Source organism: Quercus suber, unplaced genomic scaffold, assembly GCF_002906115.3.
Source record: "Quercus suber isolate HL8 unplaced genomic scaffold, Cork oak 2.0 scaffold_154, whole genome shotgun sequence".
NCBI classification, from domain to species: Eukaryota; Viridiplantae; Streptophyta; class Magnoliopsida; order Fagales; family Fagaceae; genus Quercus; species Quercus suber.
The window spans coordinates 1,045,252-1,070,339 of record NW_027069615.1 but is presented as its reverse complement, the minus strand read 5'-3'; the positions used below and the strand labels follow the sequence as shown (position 1 = coordinate 1,070,339).

Genomic DNA, 25,088 nt, shown 5'->3' with positions numbered 1-25,088 from the left:
TTTGTTTGTTTTAACAAGTTTTATTCGTAATAAATCTAATTAACAACTTGGGTTTAAAACTTGTTAATTCTATTAACTGGGGTCTAAATTTTCCAACAAAACCCTAAGCATAAAAACTGCATGATTCGAAAATAAAAGATGAGAAAAGTGTAAATGTACATACCTTGAAAGGATTGTACAGTTATTTTGCTTGAAAATGATGGGGTTTGAATGAAATAGTGATTTGGGTTGAAAGAGGTTCAAAAGAGGTTGAGCGAGGGAAATGAGAAAGTTTTGAAAAACTGTCACATCTGCTACATATAAACTGAAAACACGTGTTTTTCACGGGTTAGAGAGTATCGAGACAGTCGCGAGAATGGCCATTGAAGCACATGAAATTTCGCGAGAAGCTTTAGGTCGCGATACATTCGCGAGACAATAGCGATACCTTCTGTTTGAATTTGGAAAAATCCAGTTTTTGCAAAACAGCATTTTGCGAGAAGTTTTTGGTCGTGAGACAGTAGTGAAACAGTCGTGAGAGTTTCTGAGTGACACAATAATAAAAAAATATTTCCCTCAAGCTCATTTCGCGGGAAACTTTAAGTTGCGAGCTTCTTGTGAGAACACCGCTGAACCAGTTTTTTGAAGAAAAACACAAAATGTATTTTGAACAAAAAACAAAAGACACGAAAGTATAAAATCACTTTCAAAAACATATAAAACACTAAAAAATCTTTTTGGGTTTGATCATCAAGTATTTGAGCATACACATCACATTTGAACGTGTACAATCACATAAATGAGATAATCATTCATTAAATCAAAGTCTTATGTGTTGTGGGTGAGTATCAAGTGTGAAATAGTCCTTAGACCAGAGTGAAACTTCAATGATCAATTCAATTGAGTCATACACAACTGATACAAAATCAAGTGGACTATCTCAATTATAGAAATGAGTATATATGACCTCCCACAAATTGATTACATAGCTTAGAAGCTTTTCATTTGGTTTTTGTATAAATCATAAACTAATTACATTTGATCCATTTTGGATGATACATCTCCTTTTTGAGATTGATGCTTGATATTTTTGATATATCAACATTTAGGATTAGCCTTTAGCTTTTTGAGTACCATACATTTCAAAACACAAGTCGCTTTATCTTTTTCCTAGTCCAATACTAGTATGTGCGACAGGCTTTTACAGCTCGATATCTCTTTTCATTTAGAGATTTACATTTAGAAAGCTCTTTTGCAAAAACAAAAAATAAAGTGGAAAGATATATAGACACAAGTCTATGCATGTATCAAGACCATTAAGACTATTGATCAATCATTTATGACAAGCTTGAAGATCTATTTACAACAATCACACATAATTTTCAAGATTTCTTCCACAAAGATAAATGTGCATACATAACAAGCTAAGTTCGTAAATGCACTATGCCATAAGTCGAAGGTACTAGGCCAAACTCACATGAGATATGCACAAAACGAGCGATCAAACTTTTTGAAGATTTTTCAATTTTTATGGGTTTTTGAATTTTTTGAACACACTAAAAAACAAATTGAAATACAGTAAGATCAACAAAACAAAAAACAGGCACAAGCCAAACAGGTAAAAGAAACATCATCGAATGGAACATGTGTGACCAAAACAACAAGTATGCAATAGAAAGCACAAAGGATCACACATGAGATAGAGTTTAAGGAATGATAGCGACACCGATGGTCTTACACAAAGATTCAAACTTTGGACCATCAAGAGGTTTAGTAAATATGTCAGTCTTCTGGTTGTCAGTGGTGATGAACTCCAAATACACAGTCTTTTCCTCCACCAAATCTCGAATGAAGTGGTACCGAATCTCAATATGCTTTGATTTTGAGTGTTGGACAGGATTTTTCGATAAATTTATGGCATTTGTGTTATCACAGAACACACACATAGTATCTTGAGTGATTCCATAATCATGTAGAAGCTTCTTCATCCATAATAATTGTGCACAACAACTTGCCGTTGCAATGTATTCGGCTTCAGCCGTTGAAAGAGAGACTGAATTCTGCTTTTTGCTCATTCATGACACCAAATTATTTCCAAGGTAAAAACACCCACCGGAAGTGCTTTTCCTATCATCAATACATCTAGCCCAGTCTGCATCAGAATATCCAGCTAGGCACTCATTCGAGTATTTTGAATACCAAATTCCATAATTGGACGTGCCATTTATGTAGTGGATAATTCGTTTGACCAGTCAAGTGTGATTCTTTAGGTGCTGCCTGGAATCTAGCATAAACTCCAACACTGAAAGTGATGTCTGGTTTGCTAGCAGTGAGATACAAGAGACTACCAATCATGCTTCGATAGAGTGTTGGATCCACATCTATACCTGCTGCATCACGACTCAGTTTTTCTAACAAACTCATGGGAGTGGAAGTGTGCTTCTTTGAGTCTAGGCCAAATTATTTTACAAGATTTTTGGCATATTTCTCTTGAGATATAAATATCCCATCTTCTCGTTATTTCACTTGAAGTCCTAAGAAGTAATTCAATTTCCCACCATGCTCATCTCAAACTCCCTTTTCATTTCTTCTGAAAATTCATGAGTTAGATGATCAATTGTGGATCCAAAGACAATGTCATCCATATATACCTGAGCAACAAGGAGATAATTCTCATCCCTTTTGACAAAAAAAGTTCGATCGGCTTGACGTCTTGTGAAACCATGATCTAAGAGATATGTGGTGAGGCGATCATCCAAGCTCTAGGTGCTTGTTTTAGCCCATATAATGCCTTCTTCAGCCGTAACACATGATCAGGAAAGTGAGGGTCTTGAAACCCTTTTGGTTGTTCTACAAACACTTCTTCATTCAAAAATCCATTCAAGAAAGCACTTTTCATGTCCATTTGATACAACTTGAAGTTCATAATGCAAGCTATGGAGAGAAGAATTCTAATTGGCTCTAATCTTGCAACCGGTGCAAAAGACTCATCAAAATCTATGCCTTCAACTTGAGTATATCGTTGAGCCACCAATCTCGACTTATTTCGAACAACTTCACCATCTTCATCGGTTTTGTTCTTGAGGATCCATTTGGTGCTGATGACATGTGTATCCTTAGGCCTTGGTACCAGCTCCCATACATCATTTCTAACAAACTGGTGTAACTCTTGGTGCATGGACTCTACCCAATTCTCATCCTTCAATGCTTCCTCCACTTTCTTTGGATCAAATTGAGCAAGGTAGCAGTTGTATGTCACATGATTCACAATATAAGCTCGTCCTTTCCTCAGCCGAAGTCCTTCATCTAAGTCACCAATGATATTGCTTGAGGGATGATTGAGAATTACTCTTGATGATGGTCTTTTGGATGTGGAAGGTTCCTCATCACGCAAGATTGGAGATTGAACTTCCAGAGGGGTGAGTGGACTAGGAGATACTTAAGTCGATCTAGTCACCCTTCTTGGTGTAGGAGGTGTAGACTCCTCTTTTAGTAATTCTTTCTCAGCATCTTCACCTTGAGACATTTCATCATCTTGCTCATTCTTTTTAAGGGTTTTTCCTTCACCATCATTATCAATACCTTTTTCAGAAATAGTGTCATCGATGACCACATTTATTGATTCCATCACCGTCTTAGTGTGCTTGTTATACACTCTATATGCTCGGCTATTTGTGGAGTAATCTAGGAATATCCCTTCATCACTTTTAGCATCAAATTTTCCAGGATTCTCCCTATCATTGAGAATGTAGCACTTACTTCCAAATATTCGAAAATATTTCACTTTTGGTTTCTTCTCTTTCCAAATTTCATATGATGTCTTCTTAGTTCCTGCTCGAAAGTAGATTCTATTCCCAATGTGGCATGATGTATTCACGGCTTCAGCCTAAAACTTTTGTGGAATGTTTTTGTTGAGTAGCATTACTCTTGCCATTTCTTGAATCACCCGGTTTTTTCTTTCAACCACCTTATTCTGTTGTGGAGTTTTGGTAGCTGAAAATTCCTTCTTAATGCCATGTTCATTGCAGAATGCTTCAAACTTAGCATTTTCAAACTCCTTCCCATGATCACTTCTAATTCTAACTATGGGAACTCCTTTTTCATTCTGCAACCTTTTGCATAGCTTTTCCATCTTGTCACATGCTTCTGACTTCTCCCTAAGAAAGTCCACCCAAGAATATCTTGAGAAATCGTCTACAACCACCATTATATATTGCTTTCCACCCATGCTTTCTATTCTAGTTAGACCCATTAAGTCCACATGTAGTAACTCCAAGGGACAAGACGTAGCAACTATATTTACTTTAGGATAGCTTGACTTTGTTTGTTTTCCCAATTGACATGGACCACAAACATTCTTCTCAACTTTTTCAAATTTTGGTAAACCAACCATAGCTTCAAGCTTAGACACTTTTGCCACCTGTTTGTAGTTAGCTTGTCCAAGATGTTGATGCCACAACTCCAAAAAATTCACTCGAGCACTCCTACATGCTATGCTTGGTTTGGGAATGACACCATAACAATTGTCGGTGGTCCTTAATCCTTTCAAAACTTGAACACCTTCTTCATTCAAGATTAGACATCCTTTCTTTGAGAATTGGACTAAGAAGTCTTCATCATAAATCTGAGTAATACTCAGCAAGTTCACTTTCAATCCCTTAATATACATCACATCAGTCAACAGAGGCAGTCTCGGAATATCCACCGTTCCCTTTCCAAGAACTTGTGAATGACTACCATCTCCAAATGTCACAAAACCATCTTCCTTCTCTTTAAGATTTTTGAACAGAGACTTATCTCCTGTCACATGCCTTGAACAACCGCTATCAAGATACCACAAAAATGAGTTAAATACTTTTAATGCAGTATGAACAAATAGACAAGCATGGGAGAGACATTCTTGACCATCAAAGCAGGACTCATTTTTCTTTATTTCATTCAAAGATGAGTGTAGTTTCCTTTTTAGACGATCAAGTTTATCACACAAGTGTCTATTCCTTCTCTTATATTCATGAACTAAGGAACTAGACTTATATAAGCTGTTATGTATATCATGGTTCCTATGAACTAAGGATTTCAGCATGTGACTAAAGATTCTAGCATATTTCTTTGAGTTAAATAACCCTAAAAGTGAATTACTAGAATAGTCTTAAAAAATGCTCATAGAGTCATTTTCACAAACACCTTTACTATCCTTCATGTTGGCTATTACAAGGGGTCAATGATCACACTTAGGTATTAAAACCTCAGCAAGTGTACCTGCTCTGATTCCAATTGAAAGCTTGGAAATGTGTCGAAAACACACGAGCAATTTAGACCCCCAAATTAAAGTTACGGCTTGGTTGATTTTACACTAACTTAATACTAAGTGCGGAATAGTGTAACACAAGCGTATAAGCAAGACAATTACTCTAATCCATATTTAAAGTAATACAGCAGTAAAAATGAAATGAACAAAAGTAGGGAATAGATATGCAAACATAGATAACACCGAGACGTGTTATCGAAGAGGAAACCGAAGAACTCGGCGAAAAACCTCTCCACTGCCCTCCAAGTGGAAATTGATCCACTAGACAATTAGTTGGGATACATGGGTTAGCAAGAGACCCTCCAAGCATAATCTACCCGATGTACCTAAGCCTTCCAAGCCCATACTTTAACAAGGCTTCTTGGAATCGTGTCATATCTTAGTTCTCCGGATCCCGCAACAAGCTCCATGTTGCATCTGCCATCATCGGCTTCTTCCAATGCTTCCCAGTAGCACCAAAACGTCACTTCACACTCTGAAAGGGTATGGTAAGTTTTTGGGCTGTCAACCTCTCAATGGTATGGAAATGGAGAGGTAGGAGATGAGGAAATTCCTAAAATAAATGTGTAGTGGGTATAACAATATCTAACTCTTAAGGTGTTTGGCTAGGGTTTTTCTCTCAGATGCTCTCATCTCAATTGTGGGTAATGTGGGTATAAATAGTGTGGGTATAGAAAGTGTGATTCAGACTTGACAGGCTGGCAGAACAGAATGCCTCAATCTTCAAATGCTTGAGTCTTCACACACTCTCTCTCTCTCTAACACACAATCCTTACAATGAAATCTCACAACAAATATAGGGTACAACAGATTGAATATAATTACAATCAAATTTGGCACGGAATATAAGCCAACAAAAATATATAGTTGTAAATAATAACTTTACAGTGCCTATTGACCAAAAATGTGTCGATTGAATTAAAAAGTGTCTATTGACTGAAAATATGCTTATTGAAAGAAAAAGGTGTTTGTTGAACGGTCATAATTCTTTGGATATAAATAAGGTTTCATATTAATTTGGTAATTTCTTCTCTTTCATCTTTCTTAGAAATACAAAAAACCTGTGGGTCTTCTCAAAAATTGTTATTTCTAAGTCATTCCTCTTTTTTTGGTTAAATCGTGAAAAGGTCCAGGAATCAAGCCACACCAAGAGTAGCAACAATTATACATAACAATTTCTTCACTTGGTAAGTTCTTCTCAATTTTTTCTCTTTCTTTGAAAACACAAGAAACTTGTGGATTTTTTTTTTTTGGTTAAATAGTGAAAACATCCAAGAATCAAGCCACACCAGAAGGTAGCAACAATAATATTGAACTATTTCTTTACATGCCTTATGAATGCTATTTTTCTCAGATTTCTCATTCTTTTCGCTATGCCATATTTATGCTTTTCTTCTCAATGACTATTTTTTGTTTTAATATATACATCTTATGTGAAACGGTAAGTAGATATTGAAACTTAACTGGCAAAATGAAAAGGTACAACCGTTCGGTGTTTTTAATATATACATGACATAAATTATATAACCACGTAGCGCAATAAGGAGTATTCAACAAAAAAATCAAACGTATTGCTTTTATATTATATGTAGATATAGATATAAATGTCTAATTGTACAAATATGGTTTTACAAGATAAAGATAAAATGTAATATGGAGTCGATCCTAAGCTACAATAGCAATGGTGGGAGTTACCTTCTTGGGCTCTTTAGATGGTGATGGGCTAGTTCCCTCTGAACATTTTTCTATTTCTCAATAAAATTATCCTTATTTATCCTTTTTTTTTTTTTTTTATGATAACAAAAAGTTATGTAATAGTTATCCATATGCTAAGGAAAATGTTACGAACACAACATTTTCACAACAAGTTTTATGTGATAGGTTGTTATTGTTGGGAAAAAAAGTAATTATAGTGGTGAGTTTGAATTAGAACTTGTAATAACTTATCACGTAAGATTTGTTTTGAAATTATTATAGTCGTAGCATTTCACCTTACACATGGAAATTCCTTGCCCACTTCTAGCTGACTTAATAATTAATTAAGAATGAATTTCTAGTACGTCACCTTATCTCCAAATTAAGCTAAGAATTAATTAAGGGGCTTACATACTCCAAATTAGCTCTAGTTAGAGCACTAGCATCTGGGGATGCAAAACAAGCCTATTTTACATTTCCAAACACCATTTTATTTATTTTACCAACTCATTTTATAATACATTTGAATGTTCAATATGTGTGTAAAACACACTTGAACGTTTAGACCCAAAATTACAAATTATCAATTCAAGTTTATTATCAAACAATTAATGTGCGGAACATGAACATAAGCCAAATATAGAATTGATAAACAATCTAAGCCAGTTACAATCACAATCACATCCATAGCAGAAAATAAAAGGCAAAGATAAAGGGAAGAAAGATGCAAATACAGGGACAACACGCGATGTGTTATTGAAGAGGAAACTGAAGCTCTCGGTGTAAAACCTTTCCGCCGCCTTCCAAGCGGTTAATAATCCACTAGAAAATGTAGTTGGGATACATGAACAACAATAGACCCTCCAAACCTAATCTACCCAGGTACCTAAGCCCTTCAAGCTTCCTGCTCTAATGAGGTTGCATCGAACATTTTTCTTCTCTGGCTTACCGGATTCCACTATAACCCATAGCATCAACCAATAACCATTGGTCCCTTCCAAACTACTTCCCTTAGCACCAAAAGACCTTCTCACAGACGTAGGTGTGGTGAGAAAAGGATTTGGTCAAGAAACTCTCAAAGATGTATCAATGGAGATGAAGAGAGTAGAGGAATTTGAAGAGTTTCTTAGTGAAGATTGGGGATGAGGCAATCTTGTTTTTCTCTAGGGTTTCTCTTTCAAAATTCTCTCTGAAAGCTCTCTACATTTCGTAGGTATAAGGGTCTATATATAGTGGCGTGTGTTTGGAATACGAAGAGACAGTTTTTCCCAAACAGGGTAAGTTGGCGGCTTGGCCTTGCGACTGGTCTAAGTCGTGAGTTCAAGTTGCGAGCTAACGGCCTGGCCAGCTTGGGACTTTTGTCCTGTAGTGCGACAGCTGGCGTGACCCTTCACCTCCCCGCATGCTTCTCATGTGTGCTGCAGTTAATGGCTTGCAAGTCGCGAGTCAGCTACGAGTCCTAGCCGCGAGTCCCTGCTTCTTTGAACATTGTTTAGCAATTCTTCACACTCTTTCACACACTACCCTTACATGAATCTCACCTAAATACAGGGTTACTAAGTGCTAAATTATAAGCAAATTGGCACGGAATAAAGCCAACAAGATGGTTGATAAAATTCAACCTTACAACATTCAACATCATAATTCTTATTTTTATATACAACCCAGTAAAATAATATAAACTATCAAATAAAATAATATAAACACTACTTTATCTAATCAGAGAATGAGAGAGGGGAAATTGAGAAGAAAAAAAGAATTAAAAAAAGCCAAGTAATTGCTACAATGAGGTTGTATTTATGCAACCTTACTGTAGCTGGGTTGCAAATATTTTTAAATATTGCAACTCAACTAGAGCTTGTTTTAATGGATTTGGTGGGTAAAATAGCAACATGGGAGGTTTTACACCCCTAATGCAAATGCTTAATGAGAAGTGGGCTAGGATTGTGAATTTATTGGCACTCGCCACAGTTTTTTTTTTAGATGAAAAGAAAAGAAAAAATTAGAGTAATTATCAATATGATATACGAAATATATACATATGTGGCAAATCCCTGTCAAAACACAGAGTAATTCAATACCTATGTTCTAAAACTTCAACAAAACACAAAGTAATCCAATACCCATGTCCTAAAACTTTAGCAAATTGGAATTTTCATATAAGAATCAGGGAGAGAGAGAGAGAGAGAGAGAGAGAGAGAGAGAGAGAGAGAGAGAGAGAGAGAGAGAGAGAGTGCACTTTGTAGAAGTGCTTTGGGACGCAAAGAAGTATAGGGTACTCGTAGTGATTAGATTAGAAGAAGAAAAAGAAGACTTTGAAATGAATGAGAGAGAGAGTGCACTTTGTAGAAGTGATTTGGGAAGCAGAGAAGTACAAGTTACTCATTGTGGTTAGATCTAAATAGGAAAAATAAGAATTTGAACACAGAGAGAGAGAGAGAGAGAGAGAGAGAGAGACGTTGGTGGGAGACTTGTTATTGGCTATTATTTGAGTTTGTTGATTTTTTTTTTTTTTAATGAACGGAAAAGGGTAAAGGGGTGACCAACGTGGCAATCATACTTGAGCATGACCATAGTAGTAACCTACCCACTTGGTCTGGGGCCCTGCTAGGTGCAGGAATATCATGGTGAGTAGGAATGGAGCCAAAACTTTAAGTTAAAGGGGGTGGCTTTACTGTTAACGGTGTGCAGCAGTTTCAACCTCTGACTTTGCTACTACTTAGTTGCTAGGATTTTTCATTTTTTATTTTATTTTATTTTTGTGTGTGGGCAAGAAAAAAATTATTTTTGTTAATAATTTTTTGAAGGGCATGGTTATTTATTTTGGATAAAATTAGTTTAATTGTTTTAGTTTTACTATTGGTAATTTTTGTTGTTTACCTATTTTTTTTGGCTTGTATATTTTGTTTTAGATTTTAGATTTATAAATTTTTTTTATGGTAACNTACGGATAGCCAACTTGTGAAAAACACAGTAATAAGTTTGTACAATGTTTTGAGTTTTAAAAATTATTTTGCTACAGTGGTTTTAGCAATAAGTGTGCTTTGGATGCGGATGAAAAAACTAAATTATTTTACTATTCAGCTTATTTTTACTACTATTTATGGGCCATACATGCACTTTTTGGCACTATTTATGAGTTTTATTATACTATTTCAGCTAACTTTTACCATTATTTATAGTACTTTCAGTAAAAAGTTTTTAATTTCAACAAAATAAGCGGTTCCCAAACAGATTCTAAGTTTTCAGTTTTTAGCAATAAGCGATATCCAAACGGACCATAATATAAAATAGACAAACTAAAATTAAATTAAAATTTATTATAATAATGATTTTTTTTATTATGTAATATCCTTAACTGACTGTATATATAGGAGGAGGATTAGTTGAATTATATATAAACTCTAAGGTTGATAGAGAATACTACAAGCTATGGTCACCATGACTGATAACCAATACTACTTGGTTTGCTTCCTCCTCTTGTTCCTCACAACTCTTTTGTTTCAATTTATTTTCAACAAGCTTCTCAAGCTTAAAACCCATCCTCAACTCCCTCCAAGCCCACCAACTTTACCAGTTATTGGTCATCTCCACCTCATTTGGCCATCATTTCACAAATCCTTGCAAAAGCTCTCAATCCAATATGGCCTATTTTCAATCTCCGCCTTGGTTTCGCTCAATGCATTGTGGTTTCATGGCCTCAGTGAGCACTGTAATATTTAAAACTCATGATCTTTCTTTCGCAGATCACCAAGAGATTGCTTTCTTAGAGAAGACACCGTTTGGAAACTCTGGATTTTTCAGTGCACCATATGGTGATTATTGGCGGTTCATCAAGAAATTGTGCATGACGGAACTTCTTTCAACTGGACAGCTTGAAAGGTCTCGGGCGGTTCGAGAGAAAGAACTTGAACGTTTTTTGCAAAACGTTTTTTGAGAGTGCTAAGCGGAAAGAGGTTGTTGATTTGGGTTTTGAGCTTATGAAGCTAACAAATAATATGTTGTGCAAGATGGCGGCAAGCACAAGTTGTTAGAGAAAGGTGATGAAGCTGAAAGGAGTAGAAAGATAATGAGAGACACCTTTAGGTTTGGTTCAAATGTATTTTTTGGAAATATGTTGGGACCCTTTGGTATATTGGCTTTCTGGTTGTTTGGAAAGCAAGCCATAAGAGAACAGTTAAGGATTGATGAGCTCTTGGAAGGGATGTTGAAGGAGCATGAAGATCAGATTGGGAAGAAAGACACTCAGGATTTTATGGATATATTATTGAAGGTCTATCAGATGGCAAGGCTGAGGTCAAAATGACCAGAAACAATATCAAGGCTTTTTAACTTTAAGGGGTTTTGTTTTGTTTTGTTTTTTTTTTTTTTTTTTTGCGCTTTAGGCCTTCAATTAACGGCTGGTTCCCTTTCTTAGTTTATGGAAACAACAAATTGTAGGTAAAAAAATATTCTATTAGGCCGTGCTATTACATAGTTTTAATTCAATCCATTAACCTTGGAAATCGTTAAATTGGCCTAAAAAGGAGAGAAAAATATAGAGTTCCAAAACCAACGGCTGGTTCCCTTTCTTAGTTTATAGAAACAACAAATTGTAGGTAAAAAAATATTTTATTAGGCCGTGCTTTTACATAGGTTTAATTCATTCCATTAACCTTGGAAATCGTTAAATTGGCCTAAAAAGGAGAGAAAAATATAGGGTTCCTAAACCGTGACTCATCGTAGATAACACGCGCGCACGCGCACACACATGTATACATTTAAGATATGCAATTCACATTCCACCATTTTAAAGACATTAAAGAAATAAAGTTTTACTAGGGACACCAAATTTTACCCAACAAAAAAAAAATAAATTGCACAGCAGTCTCTTATTTTAGTTTACTTGAAATACACTACAATATAAGAGCTTTGAGAGGGCGTGGACTTTTTTGTGCAATTTGGGTGTGTGTGTATATATACATATATTGTGACAATTAGGGGTGGCAAATTTTACCTAAATTCATTCACCCAATTATGACTCACATAATTTGGGTACGTCTTGACCCCTAATTAAACATTTGAGTTAAATGGGTAAAGACTCATTGGGTAATATAATTAAATGAGTCTTAATAGATAAATCCACTTAGTACCCACTAAACCATGTAAAAATTAATACGTTAAAAAGAAAATAAAAGATAAATCCCTAACTTAACCCAGCAAGCAACCTAGTGCCAGACACCCTCTGTTCTTTTTTCTCATTAATTTTCTTGGGGTTTCTTTTTCACATTTCCTTAGCTCTCTCTCTCTCTCTCTCTCTCTTCGACCAAGAGACATTCAGAATTTCCAAGCCCTTGGGTTCCATGTCTCAATTTCTTGAAATTTTTTTGATTACCTCTTGATTCAGTTGGGAAAGAAGCAGAGAAAAATTAGTTAAGAAAATTTTGGTTAGGTTAAGAGATAGAGGATTCTCTAGAAGAAGAGCACATCTTGCTCAACAATTGGTTGATATTTTCTTGTACTTGATTCATGGTCCAAGCTTTTTCAATCTTTTCAAGAGCTTCTAATTTTTCTTTTATTCTTTTATTTATTTTATTATTGACATGTTTTGTTTTAGGTAAAATGTAGGAAACAGTGAGAAAATTGTCAAACTTTGTCAGATCTGAGAAAACATATCAAAATAAAGCCTACTCTAAATTTAACTTGAGTATTTGAGTGATTTTCACTCTTAAATTGGAACTGTGTGTAAGATCGAAGTCAAAAATTAAAATTTCTTTTGTTTTTTCTCAGTTTTCTTATGGCCATAGTTAATATTAATATGATATAGGAAATATACAAATATGTGGTATGGATATGTACGAGAAAACAATGTATTTACTCAAAAAAAGAAAAAAGAAAGCAATGTATTTACTCCGTACCATATTTTTGGTTCAAACTATTGAAGTCCTTTGTAATGATATATTAGTTTTGGTTTACAAAAAAAAAAAAAAAAAAAAGAAAAAAAAAAAGAAAAAAGAAGATATATTAGTTTTGAGGTAAAAAATAAGTTGGGCTTCTAAAATTGGAATGATTGGCCCATCCAAATAATTTAAGCCCAAGTCCCCGGTTGGTTTGTATTTTCTTTCGCTGGAAATCTTGCAATGTACAGTCAGTCTGCCCCACATCCCACTGTTGGTTTCTCAAGTAGAGCATAGACCCGCACTCAAATAAAATATAGCCTTTTACTAAAGAGTAGTGCTACTATCATAAACTATTTTATAACATTTTTACAATTTATTGTTGTATATAATTTCTTACTCGTTTTCATTTGGACTTATCAATAATATTACTTTTTTATTTACCAACAATCACTTACTATATCTACAATTTGAGAAAATTTCAGTAAAAAAGTTTGTAATTCTAGCATTTTCCTTTACCAAAACCTATAATAATTGCCTAGCCAGGCTGTGTGATTTCTTTTTATATTTTATAAATATACTAGAGTGCATTGTGTTCTTTGTCTATTCAATTGTTAAAGTGTTGTGTGCATAGTAAAGTGTTGTAGCTAAATTTGATATTTGCCCTCACAGAATGTTGAATATTGTAGGTGGTTTTTGTTACCATGAATCCAAAGAGGGACGATGTTTAAAATCATCCTAGACTCTACTATAATAGATGGCACTTTTAGGACCTCACACACATGAAGAGAGTCCAGTCTCATCACCATTAAAAGAGCTTGCCAAAATGCCCGAGAGAAATTTGAAATTGGTTAAGTTATTTTCTTTTATAACTTCTGATCTGTGCATTTTTTTAAGATCGATGAGGGCTGTGAGTTCCTAGGTATGATTATCTATCAAAAAAATAAAGTCAATTTCTAGGCATCAATGTTGATCCTCTACTCAAATTTTGTTGTTTAATAATTTAAAATAAAAATATTGATAATCAAGTAGATACTTTAGTAAATATATTTTTCATTCTAATAAAATTTAATAAATTTAAAGAGAAAATTAGATTTCCCTTGCATTATACTGGTTAACGGCTAGTTCTTTAGTGTATTAAAACAGAAAATATCGACTTAATTAGTTTGGAGTATGTAAGCCTCTTAATTAATTCTTAAATTATTTTGGTCAAAGTTGCATAGGTTGAATAAATGAAATACTATCGTCTGTAAATACCACCCCCTCAAAATAAATCTTAAATTATTAAGGGAAATAAACCAAAATTAAGGGTTTGGAATATACACTTATAAAAACAAGTAGACATAACTAATAGTAAAAAAAAAAGTCAATGACCTTAATGGTCTAATTGCACCTCCCTTTGTACTAAGTATCTTGGGGTGAGTAAGGTCTCTAGTTCGAGACCTGTGTGGGCAGGGGTCGGGTAGATTTAGAAATTTCTAACCAAGAAAAGAAAAATAAAAAAGAAGAAGAAATTAGAGACATAGTAGTATAGTTTATTGACTATTCAGTATATAATTTATTGCTTATCTTGGATAAGCAACTATACACAGGGACGAAGCCAAGCCTTGAAGTTAGGAGGAGTGGCTTTGCTGTTTAGCTGTTAAAGGGATGTTGTTGTTGTTGTTGTTGTTTTTTTTTTTTTTTGTCTGCTACTAGATAAAGACAAAATTATTTTGTTTAAATTTTTTTAAAGTGCTGGATTGTTTGTTTTGGGTGAGATTGATTTCTTGGGATTAATTTTTTTTAGTTTTACTATTAGTAAATTTTGTTGCAGGGCTAATTTTTTAGGGTTTGTATATTTGTTTTAAATTTTAAATCTATAAATAATTTGATGTAAAATTGATGTAATGAGTTGTTATTCATAAATAACACGAATTTTTATTAATTAGCAGAAGAAAAAATGTTGTTTTATTTATTAGTTTTTTGTAAGAAGTAATAAGAGACAAAATATTGCGTCTCTAATTTAAGATAGATTGTAATATATATACCAAAAGGTGTCTATTGGAAGGTCATAATCCTTCATATTGAATATACCGAAATGTGTCTATTGATCGAAAATATGTCTATTGAATGAAAATATACCTATTGATTGAAAATGTGCCTATTGACCGGAAATATGCCTATTGAAAAATGAAAAGGCACAATTGTTCGGCTTTTTTAAATGTATACGTGACATTAATTTATGTAGACACATAGCACAATGAGGAGTTGTCAACGAAATAAAATGTTTTGATTTTATATTATAACTAGTATAACTAGCTANCTTGTGTAAAAAAAAAAAAAATTATATTTATAAAATATTTATCTATATATTTTAATTATGAAAGACTTTTTTTTAATCTTTTTGTTGGTCACTAGAATGCATTAAAAAGCCTAATTGTATCTTAAAATACAGAAAATAAAAAAAGGCTATTGTATTGCTATTTCAAATTTATTTTTTAATCTACACGTAGTTGACGGCAATAACAAGAGAACACACTGGCACACTGGCATTACACAAAAGACATGGCACACCACAGCTCACAGCTGGTTGGCAGGCCCACACACGCTAACCCACGGCCACACTTAATCTCAATGTTACTCATAGCATAGGCACACATCTCTGCACTGTACACCTATCTTTTAGGCTATTACATTATCAATTATTATAAGTTATCGTACCAATTAATAATTTGATGTATATCATATCAACCCCTTTATATTATAGTGATATTAATTTATTGTACTTAATTATGTAAATAGATGAAAATGCTTCAATTAATGTACTCAATTATTTAAAAAGGCTAGCTTCTTTCCAAATGCATATATTATTTATAGATATTTATAACAATACTTGTTACAGTTGTATTTGTAGAAAGTATTTTTTCAAAGCTAAAATTAAGAAAATCTTATTTAAGGTTTACTATGTCACATGAAAGATTAAGTGGATTATCCATATTATTAATTGAAAAAAAAAATCAAGGGACTTAAATACAAAAACATAATTAGTAATTTTCCATCTTAAAAAGCAAGAAAAATAGATTTTAAATAAAAAATAAAAAATTCAATAAATATTATTTAATTAATTTTTAAATATATAAAAAGGCCCACTTAAAATTTTCGCCTAAGGCCCCAAAAGTTGGAAAGCCAAACTGGGTATCTGCATTGAGATTAAAATCTCTACTTTTAACTTCCTAACTCCTGTGTTTCTAAAAAAAATATAAAAAAAAAAAAAAATTCTTCCTCCATTCCCCTCATTTTTTTTTTTTTTTGGGTGATAGACTTTTCCCCTTAGTTTTGATTAGAAGACGTTTTCTTCCCGCTAGCCAAATTTCATGCAATTCTGACACCGAAGCTTTAATGATTTTTACTAGTACCTTTTTGCCTTACACTATGTTTTCAGGCGCCCTTTTATTCCAAAATGGTCATTGTTGTCTATTCAACGTCAAGTAACATATAAATAATGAATAGAGTTTACCACTAAATCCGCTTGGAAAATATTTTCTCCTACCTATTATGCTTCAACTCAATTGAGTATTGACACATACATTTAGGCATACAACTTATTTAATAGTAATATAACTTATTTACATGATTTACATGATTTAATGAATCATATAATTTAATATACCTAAATATGGAGACATAATTTGCTTTATCCCCACTCTATAGCTTGAAATGGCTGATGCACGTATCTACCAAATGAATTTATGGAAGTTAGTTTGATACCTAGACACTAATTCTGTACTTTTCAAAAGCTTAATGTAATTGCATACTTAAATAGTTTGGTAGAAAGCCTCCAAAATTAAATTTCATTAAATGACAGGAACTTTATTATTTGACTAATCATAACCCCTGTGATACACGAGAATAGATACTGGATGAGTTTTAGGGGGGAAAAAAACATTATTCTTTTAGTTGGAGTAGTAAGCAAAAATGCATAAATTTTTTTTTAAAAAAAAATTTGACATTGAAAGAAATAACAGAAATTTTTATTAGTTAGGTAGAAGAAAGAAATGTTGTTTTATTTATTAGTTTTTTGTTGGAAAGAATAAGAGACAAAATATTGTGTCTCGAATTTTAGATAGGTTATAATATATATACCAAAAGGTGTCTATTGAAAGGTCACAACCCTTTAAATTGGATATACGAAATGGTGCCTATTGAAAGGTCATAACCCTTTATATTGGATGTACCAAGAGGTGTCTATTGGCCGAAAAAATGTCTATTGAATAAAAATGTTCTTATTGACCAAAAAAAGTGTCTATTGATCGAAAATGTGCCTATTGATCGAAAATGTACCTATTGAATGAAAAATGCCTATTGACAGAAAATAATCCTATTGAAAAATAAAAAGGTGCAACTATTCGGCATTTTTAAATGTATGCGTGGCATTAATTTATGCAGCCATATGGCACAATGATGAGTGGTCAACAAAAAGTAAAATGTTTTGCTTTTGTATTATAATTAGTCACTAACCCATGCAATATACAGGAATAGCTACTAGATGGTTTTATGGGGGGAAAAAAAAAACAATGTTGTTTTATTTAATAGTTTTTTGTGGGAAGGAGTAAGAGACATAATGTTACTAGAGCCGGCTCAACTATAGATGTAATTGATGCAATTGCCTAAGGCCCCCAAATAAAAGAAGGCCCCCACTTGTAATATATATATATATATATAATATTTATCTATATATTTTAATTACGAAAACCTTTTTTTAAATCCTTTTATTGGTCAATAAAATGCATTAAAAAGCCCCATTGTATCTTAAAATACAAACGATTAAAAAGGCCCATTGTATGACTATTTCAAATTTATATCAATCCGATTATATTATAGTGATACTAATTTATTGTACTTAATTATGTAAATAGATGAAAATACTCCAATTAATGTACTTAATTATTTTAAAAGGCTAGATTATTTCCAAATGCATATATTGCTTATAGAATATTATTAACAATACTTGTTACAGTTGCAGCTGTAGAAAAAATTATTTCAAAATTAAAATTAATAAAATTTTATTTAAGATTTACTATATCACAAAAAAGATTAAGTGGATTAGCCATATTATTAATTGAAAATTTTTTTTAAGTGCTTAAATACAAAAACTGAATTAGTAATTTTCCATCTCAAAAAGCAAGAAAAATAGATTTTCAATAAAAATTTAAAAAATTCAATAAATATTATTTAGTTAATATTTAAATATATAAAAAGGTTCATTTAAAATTTTTGCCTAATGCCCTCAAAGTTGTTGAGTTGAGGCTAAATGTTGTGTCTCTAGTTTAGTTTGTGGTATATACAAGATAGTTTGTAATATATATATATATATATATATAAAGGTGCTTGTTGAAAGGTCAATAACCATTCAAATTGCATATAGCAAAAGATGCATATTGAAAGATCATAACCCTTCATATTAGATATATATTAAAGGTGCTTATTGACCGAAAATGTGCTTATTAAACGAAAATATGTCTATAGACCNAAAGGTCATAACCCTTTATATTGGATGTACCAAGAGGTGTCTATTGGCCGAAAAAATGTCTATTGAATAAAAATGTTCTTATTGACCAAAAAAAGTGTCTATTGATCGAAAATGTGCCTATTGATCGAAAATGTACCTATTGAATGAAAAATGCCTATTGACAGAAAATAATCCTATTGAAAAATAAAAAGGTGCAACTATTCGGCATTTTTAAATGTATGCGTGGCATTAATTTATGCAGCCATATGGCACAATGATGAGTGGTCAACAAAAAGTAAAATGTTTTGCTTTTGTATTATAATTAGTCACTAACCCATGCAATGTACAGGAATAGCTACTAGATGGTTTTATGGGGGGAAAAAAAAAACAATGTTGTTTTATTTAATAGTTTTTTGTGGGAAGGAGTAAGAGACATAATGTTACTAGAGCCGGCTCAACTATAGATGTAATTGATGCAATTGCCTAAGGCCCCCAAATAAAAGAAGGCCCCCACTTGTAATATATATATATATATATAATATTTATCTATATATTTTAATTACGAAAACCTTTTTTTAAATCCTTTTATTGGTCAATAAAATGCATTAAAAAGCCCCATTGTATCTTAAAATACAAACGATTAAAAAGGCCCATTGTATGACTATTTCAAATTTATATCAATCCGATTATATTATAGTGATACTAATTTATTGTACTTAATTATGTAAATAGATGAAAATACTCCAATTAATGTACTTAATTATTTTAAAAGGCTAGATTATTTCCAAATGCATATATTGCTTATAGAATATTATTAACAATACTTGTTACAGTTGCAGCTGTAGAAAAAATTATTTCAAAATTAAAATTAATAAAATTTTATTTAAGATTTACTATATCACAAAAAAGATTAAGTGGATTAGCCATATTATTAATTGAAAATTTTTTTTAAGTGCTTAAATACAAAAACTGAATTAGTAATTTTCCATCTCAAAAAGCAAGAAAAATAGATTTTCAATAAAAATTTAAAAAATTCAATAAATATTATTTAGTTAATATTTAAATATATAAAAAGGTTCATTTAAAATTTTTGCCTAATGCCCTCAAAGTTGTTGAGTTGAGCCTAAATGTTGTGTCTCTAGTTTAGTTTGTGATATATACAAGATAGTTTGTAATATATATATATATATATATAAAGGTGCTTGTTGAAAGGTCAATAACCATTCAAATTGCATATAGCAAAAGATGCATATTGAAAGATCATAACCCTTCATATTAGATATATATTAAAGTGCTTATTGACCGAAAATGTGCTTATTAAACGAAAATATGTCTATAGACCAAAAAGTACCTATTGAATGAAAATGTGTCTATTGACAAAAAATATGTCTATTGAATGAAAATGTGTTTATTGACCGAAAATGTGCCTACATAACAAAAATGTGCTTATTGAATGAAATAGTGCCCATTGATAAAAAATGTGCCTATTGAATTAAAAAGTGTCTATTGACCGAAAATATTCCTATTGAAAGAAAAATGTGTTTGTTGAATGGGGGGGGGGGGGGGGGGGGGGGGTGGTTTACACCCCTAATGCAAATGCTTAATGAGAAGTGGGCTAGGGCTGTGAATTTATTGGCACTCGCCACTATTTTATTTTAGATGAAAAGAAAAAAAAATTAGAGTAATTATCAATATGATATACGAAATATATACGTATGAGGCAAATCCCTGCCAAAACACAAAGTAATTCAATACCCAGGTTCTAAAACTTTAGCAAAACACAAAGTAATCCAATACCCATGTCCTAAAACTTCAGTAAACTGGATTTTTCATATAAGAATCATGGAGAGAGAGAGAGAGAGAGAGTTGTTGGTGGCTATTATTTGAGTTTGTTGATTTTTTTAATGAACGGAAAAGGTTAAAAGGGCGACCAACGTGACAATCCTACCTGAGCGTGACCATAGTAGCAACCTACCCATTGGGTCTGGGTCCTACTGGGTGCAGTGGTATCATGGTGTCAGGAATGAAGCCAGAACTTTGAGTTAAGGGGGGCGGCTTTACTGTTAATTGTGTGTAACGGTTTAAACCTCTAACTTTGCTACTACTTAGCTGCTAAGATTTTTCATTTTTTTTATTTTATTTTTGTGTGTGGGAAAGAAAAAAATTATTTTTGTTTAGAATTTTTTAAAGTGCATGGTAATTTATGTTGGATAAAATTAGTAAAATGAGTTTAATTGTTTTAGTTTTACTATTGGTAATTTTTGTTGTTTAGCTATTTTTTTGGGCTTGTATATTTTGTTTTAGATTTTAAATTTATAAATTTTTTTATGGTCACTAAAATGAGGAAAATGCTAAAACTACAAGCGTTTTTTTTATTATAAATTATTGATATAATAAATAGTTACTAGTAAGTAAAAAAATGGTGTGAGTAGTGGGCACATTATGTGAATCAATAAGAATTTGCTATCAAAATAACTTATAAAAATATTATTAAAAAGTTTGTGGGCATAGTATTACTCTTAAAAGAATCAATGATATTGTTTAAGGGAAACAAAATGTAATTTTATATAACAAAATTGCTAAAATTAATACAAATATATATAATAATATATATATATATATATATATATTTTTTTTTTTTTTTTAAATTTGGGGTCCACCGATATTTCTATCCATGTCAATAAGTTATAACTTCTTAGCCCCACAAAGGACACTAGTGGGTTTTATTTGAGTTTGTTGATAGTTGCAAGCAATAGCACGTAGTACATGGCATTGCAATAATATATGACGGCTAGGTAGTATGGTTTGTGGATCGGAGTCCCCATTCTACATGTTCTAGTGGGATTGAACTCCTATAGTTATTACTAACAGTTAAGGGGGTGTGCATTTGCATAGTTTATGGGGTAAGAGTAAAAATGATCTAGTTTTTAAGGAGTAAAATATAATTTTTCCTGAAATGTTTAATTGGCATGCGTTTGCCATCAGTGTTTTTTTTTTTTTTTTTGGGGTCTTATGGCACTGTTCATGGACTAGCCAACTTGTGAAAAATGCAGTAATAAGTTTGCTACTGTGTTTTGCGTTTTAAAAATTATTTTGCTATAGCATTTTCAACGATAAGCGTGTGTTTGGATGCGGATGAAAAAACTAAATTATTTTATTATTCAGCTTATTTTTGCTACTATTCATGGGCTCCACTGCACTTTTTGACACTATTCATGGGTCCCATTGTACTATTTCAGCTAACTTTTACCAATATGTACTGTATTTTTAGCAAAAAGTTTTCAGTTTTAACAAAATAAGCTGTTCCCAAACAAACCCTAAGTTTTCAGTTTTTAGCAAAATAAGCGGTATCCAAACAAGTCCATAATATAAAATAGACAAACTAAAATTAAATTAAAATTTATTATAATAATGACGTTTTTTATTATGTAATATCCTTAACTGACTGTATATATAGGAGGAGGATTAGTTGAATTATATATAACTCTAAGGTTGATAGAGAATACTGCAAGCTATGGTCACCATGACTGATAACCAATACTACTTGGTTTGCTTCCTCCTCTTGTTCCTCACAACTCTTTTGTTTCAATTTATTTTCAACAAGCTTCTCAAGCTTAAAACCCATCCTAAACTCCCTCCAAGCCCACCAACTTTACCAGTTATTGGTCATCTCCACCTCATTGGGCCATCATTTCACAAATCCTTGCAAAAGCTCTCCACCCAATATGGCCCTATTTTCAATCTCCGCCTTGGTTTCGCTCAATGCATTGTGGTTTCATCGGCCTCAGTGGGCACTGAAATATGTAAAACTCATGATCTTTCTTTCGCGGATCACCAAGAGATTGCTTTCTCGGAGAAGATACCGTATGGAAACTCTGGATTTTTCAGTGCACCATATGGTGATTATTGGCGGTTCATCAAGAAATTGTGCATGACGGAACTTCTTTCAACTGGACAGCTTGAAAGGTCTCGGGCGGTTCGAGAGAAAGAACTTGAACGTTTTTTGCAAAACGTTTTTGAGAGTGCTAAGCGGAAAGAGGTTGTTGATTTGGGTGTTGAGCTTATGAAGCTAACAAATAATATGCTGTGTAAGATGGCGGCAAGCACAAGTTGTTCAGAGAAAGGCGATGAAGCTGAAAGGATTAGAGAGGCAATGAAAGACACCTTTAAGGTTGGTTCAAAGATATTTTTTGGAAATATGTTGGGACCCTTCGGTTTTTTGGCTTTCTGGTTGTTTGGAAAGCAAGTCATAAGTACACAACAAAGGATTGATGAGCTCTTGGAAAGGATGTTGAAGGAGCATGAAGATCAGATTGGGAAGAAAGACACTCAAGATTTTATGGATGTATTATTGAAGGTGTATCAAGATGGCAAGGCTGAGGTCAAAATGACCAGAAACAATATCAAGGCTTTTTTAACTGTAAGGTTTTTTTTTTTTTTTTTTTTTAGGCCGTGCTTTTACATAGTTTTAATTCAATCCATTAACCTTGGAAATCGTTAAATTGGCCTAAAAAGGAGGGAAAAATATATAGAGTTCCAAAACCATGACTCATTGGAGATAGCACGCACACACTGCTTACCATACAAGTACTTTCCTTTATCACAAACATCCATGTCATGACTACCCTTATGCTTGCACTTACATATCTAAAAAGAAAAATATGTTAGAGAACTTCGAGTAGGACTATGCTTCAAAGAAACTGTGACAAGTTTTTCATAGTAATACATGACAAAGGGTTTATATAAGCTTAAGTTAACCTTGAGTTCAATTTGAATTAAATTAATTGCAAGAAAATTTTTTAACAAGTTCAAGCATACAAATTAGTGATTTATCTACATTGGGTTCAACTCTCACTATGTTCTCTCATCTACTCAAATGTTACACTTTTACTAGGATCTTTTTGTTGGAAGTACTGGTACCACATCGGAGGTCATTCTGTGGACAATAACTGAGCTCATCAACCATCCTTCTGTGTTCAACAAGGTTAGAGAGGAGATAAATTCAGTCGTTGGTCGTACTAGACTAGTCGACGAATTAGATGTTGAGAATCTCCCCTACTTGCAAGCAGTTGTAAAAGAAGCACTACGATTATATCCACCATTGCCTGTGACAACAAGAAAATGTCGTCAAAGTTGCAAAATTGGAGGCTTTGAAATACCCCAAGAAACCGTGGTGCTAATCAATCTGTATGGCATAATGAGAGATCCAAATTTATGGACCAATCCAAATGAGTTCCAACCAGAGAGATTTTTGGTTTCCTCTGAAAAACAAGAAAGTATGAAATATAAACATGATGAAATGTTTACTTTTCTTCCTTTTGGGGCAGGGAGGAGAGCTTGCCCTGGTTCAAAGTTAGGGTTGAGTATGGCACATATGGCAGTTGCAACCATGGTTCAATGTTTCAATTGGGAAGTGGTTGGAGATGGAGGAGAGGGTAAGGCTAAGGTTAATACTGAAGTTTCTAAAGGCGCTTTTATTCACAAGGCTCATCCACTTAAATGCCTTCCGGTTGTTAAATTCAACCCATTTGATTGTGTGATGTGAGTTCGTCTACTTCTAAAATAATGCATGTACTTCATTCCACACTATCTGCTACTTTACAATAAGTACAAGCACATGCAGTAAAATATATGCTTTTTATTTAATTCTATGATCAATATTGTACTACTGGTGGAAAATAAGCCTTGCTTTTATTAGATAAAGTTTATTTGTAAAAGGAAGTTTTTAACAATATAAAGTGTGTGAAGAGCGTATAGAAATGTAATTCAACTGTGGCATACATGTTAAGAACATATAAAATATGTAATTTAATCGTAAGATTTTCAAAATATAAATTCAAAAAAAAGTTAATGAGTGATGTAATATTGATTAGAGTTATATCAGGTGTAACTTCAATACAAAATATATATATATATATATATATATAGAGAGAGAGAGAGAGAGAGAGAGAGAGAGAGAGAGAAATTTATAGGCGACTTATGTAGGGTTGCCATGAAGGCCGATCTATAAATTCAAGACCAGCACAAAGTGCAAATTCATTAATATATATATATATAGATGAGTTCAAGTTACACCTAGTGTAACTCTAAGTAATGTTATACCACTTCAATAACTTGTTATTGAATTAATATTTTGAAAATCCAACCGTTGAATTACATGTTCTATACGTTCTTAACTTGCATGCCAATTTTCATATCAATTGGATGCTATTTATCATTCGATTTATAAACTCATCATTTATGCATTATTTTAAACTACAAAAATTTGAATTTTAACAATTAATTGATGACATGGCTATTAATTTTTTATCACCTTGAAATTTTGCAAGTACGAAGAATATACGAAAATAATGTAATCTAACGGCGGATTTGTCAATATTTGCATCCAATTAAAAAATATTGAGTGGTGTAATATTGTTTAAAGTTACACCAGGTGTAACTTGAACCCAATCCATATATATATATATATATAAAATCATTTTCCACTTGCTGTAGCATTTTAATACTAAATAATTAAAATAAATAAATTTGACAATATAAATGTAAGGATATGTGAGTTAGTATGGAAGATAAGAAGTTTTTTTTTTTAGAAGAAGATAAGTCAACAACTAATTTAGTCTTTTCCTTATGTCTTTTTGATATGTAATAATAATAACAACGAGGGAAAAGTCAAGAAAAACTTCATTTTGTGTGCTCATTAAAACCTTTAAAAATGTTAGGGTCATATTTTATCTAGTTA

At 32.6% G+C, this 25,088-nt stretch overlaps 1 protein-coding gene and 1 pseudogene across 1 annotated transcript; both read left to right on the top strand.

Moving 5' to 3' along the window:
• Positions 1-10,404: 10,404 nt before the first annotated feature.
• LOC112004879 (cytochrome P450 705A22-like) lies at positions 10,405-11,314 on the top strand (annotated as a pseudogene).
• Positions 11,315-21,860: 10,546 nt separating this feature from the next.
• Positions 21,861-23,894, top strand: LOC112004889 (cytochrome P450 705A22). Its single transcript, XM_024037126.2, has 2 exons — positions 21,861-22,769; positions 23,244-23,894. The coding sequence occupies exons 1-2, from the start codon at positions 21,864-21,866 to the stop codon at positions 23,892-23,894; spliced, it is 1,557 nt and encodes a 518-aa protein (XP_023892894.2). The 5' UTR covers positions 21,861-21,863.
• Positions 23,895-25,088: the final 1,194 nt, after the last annotated feature.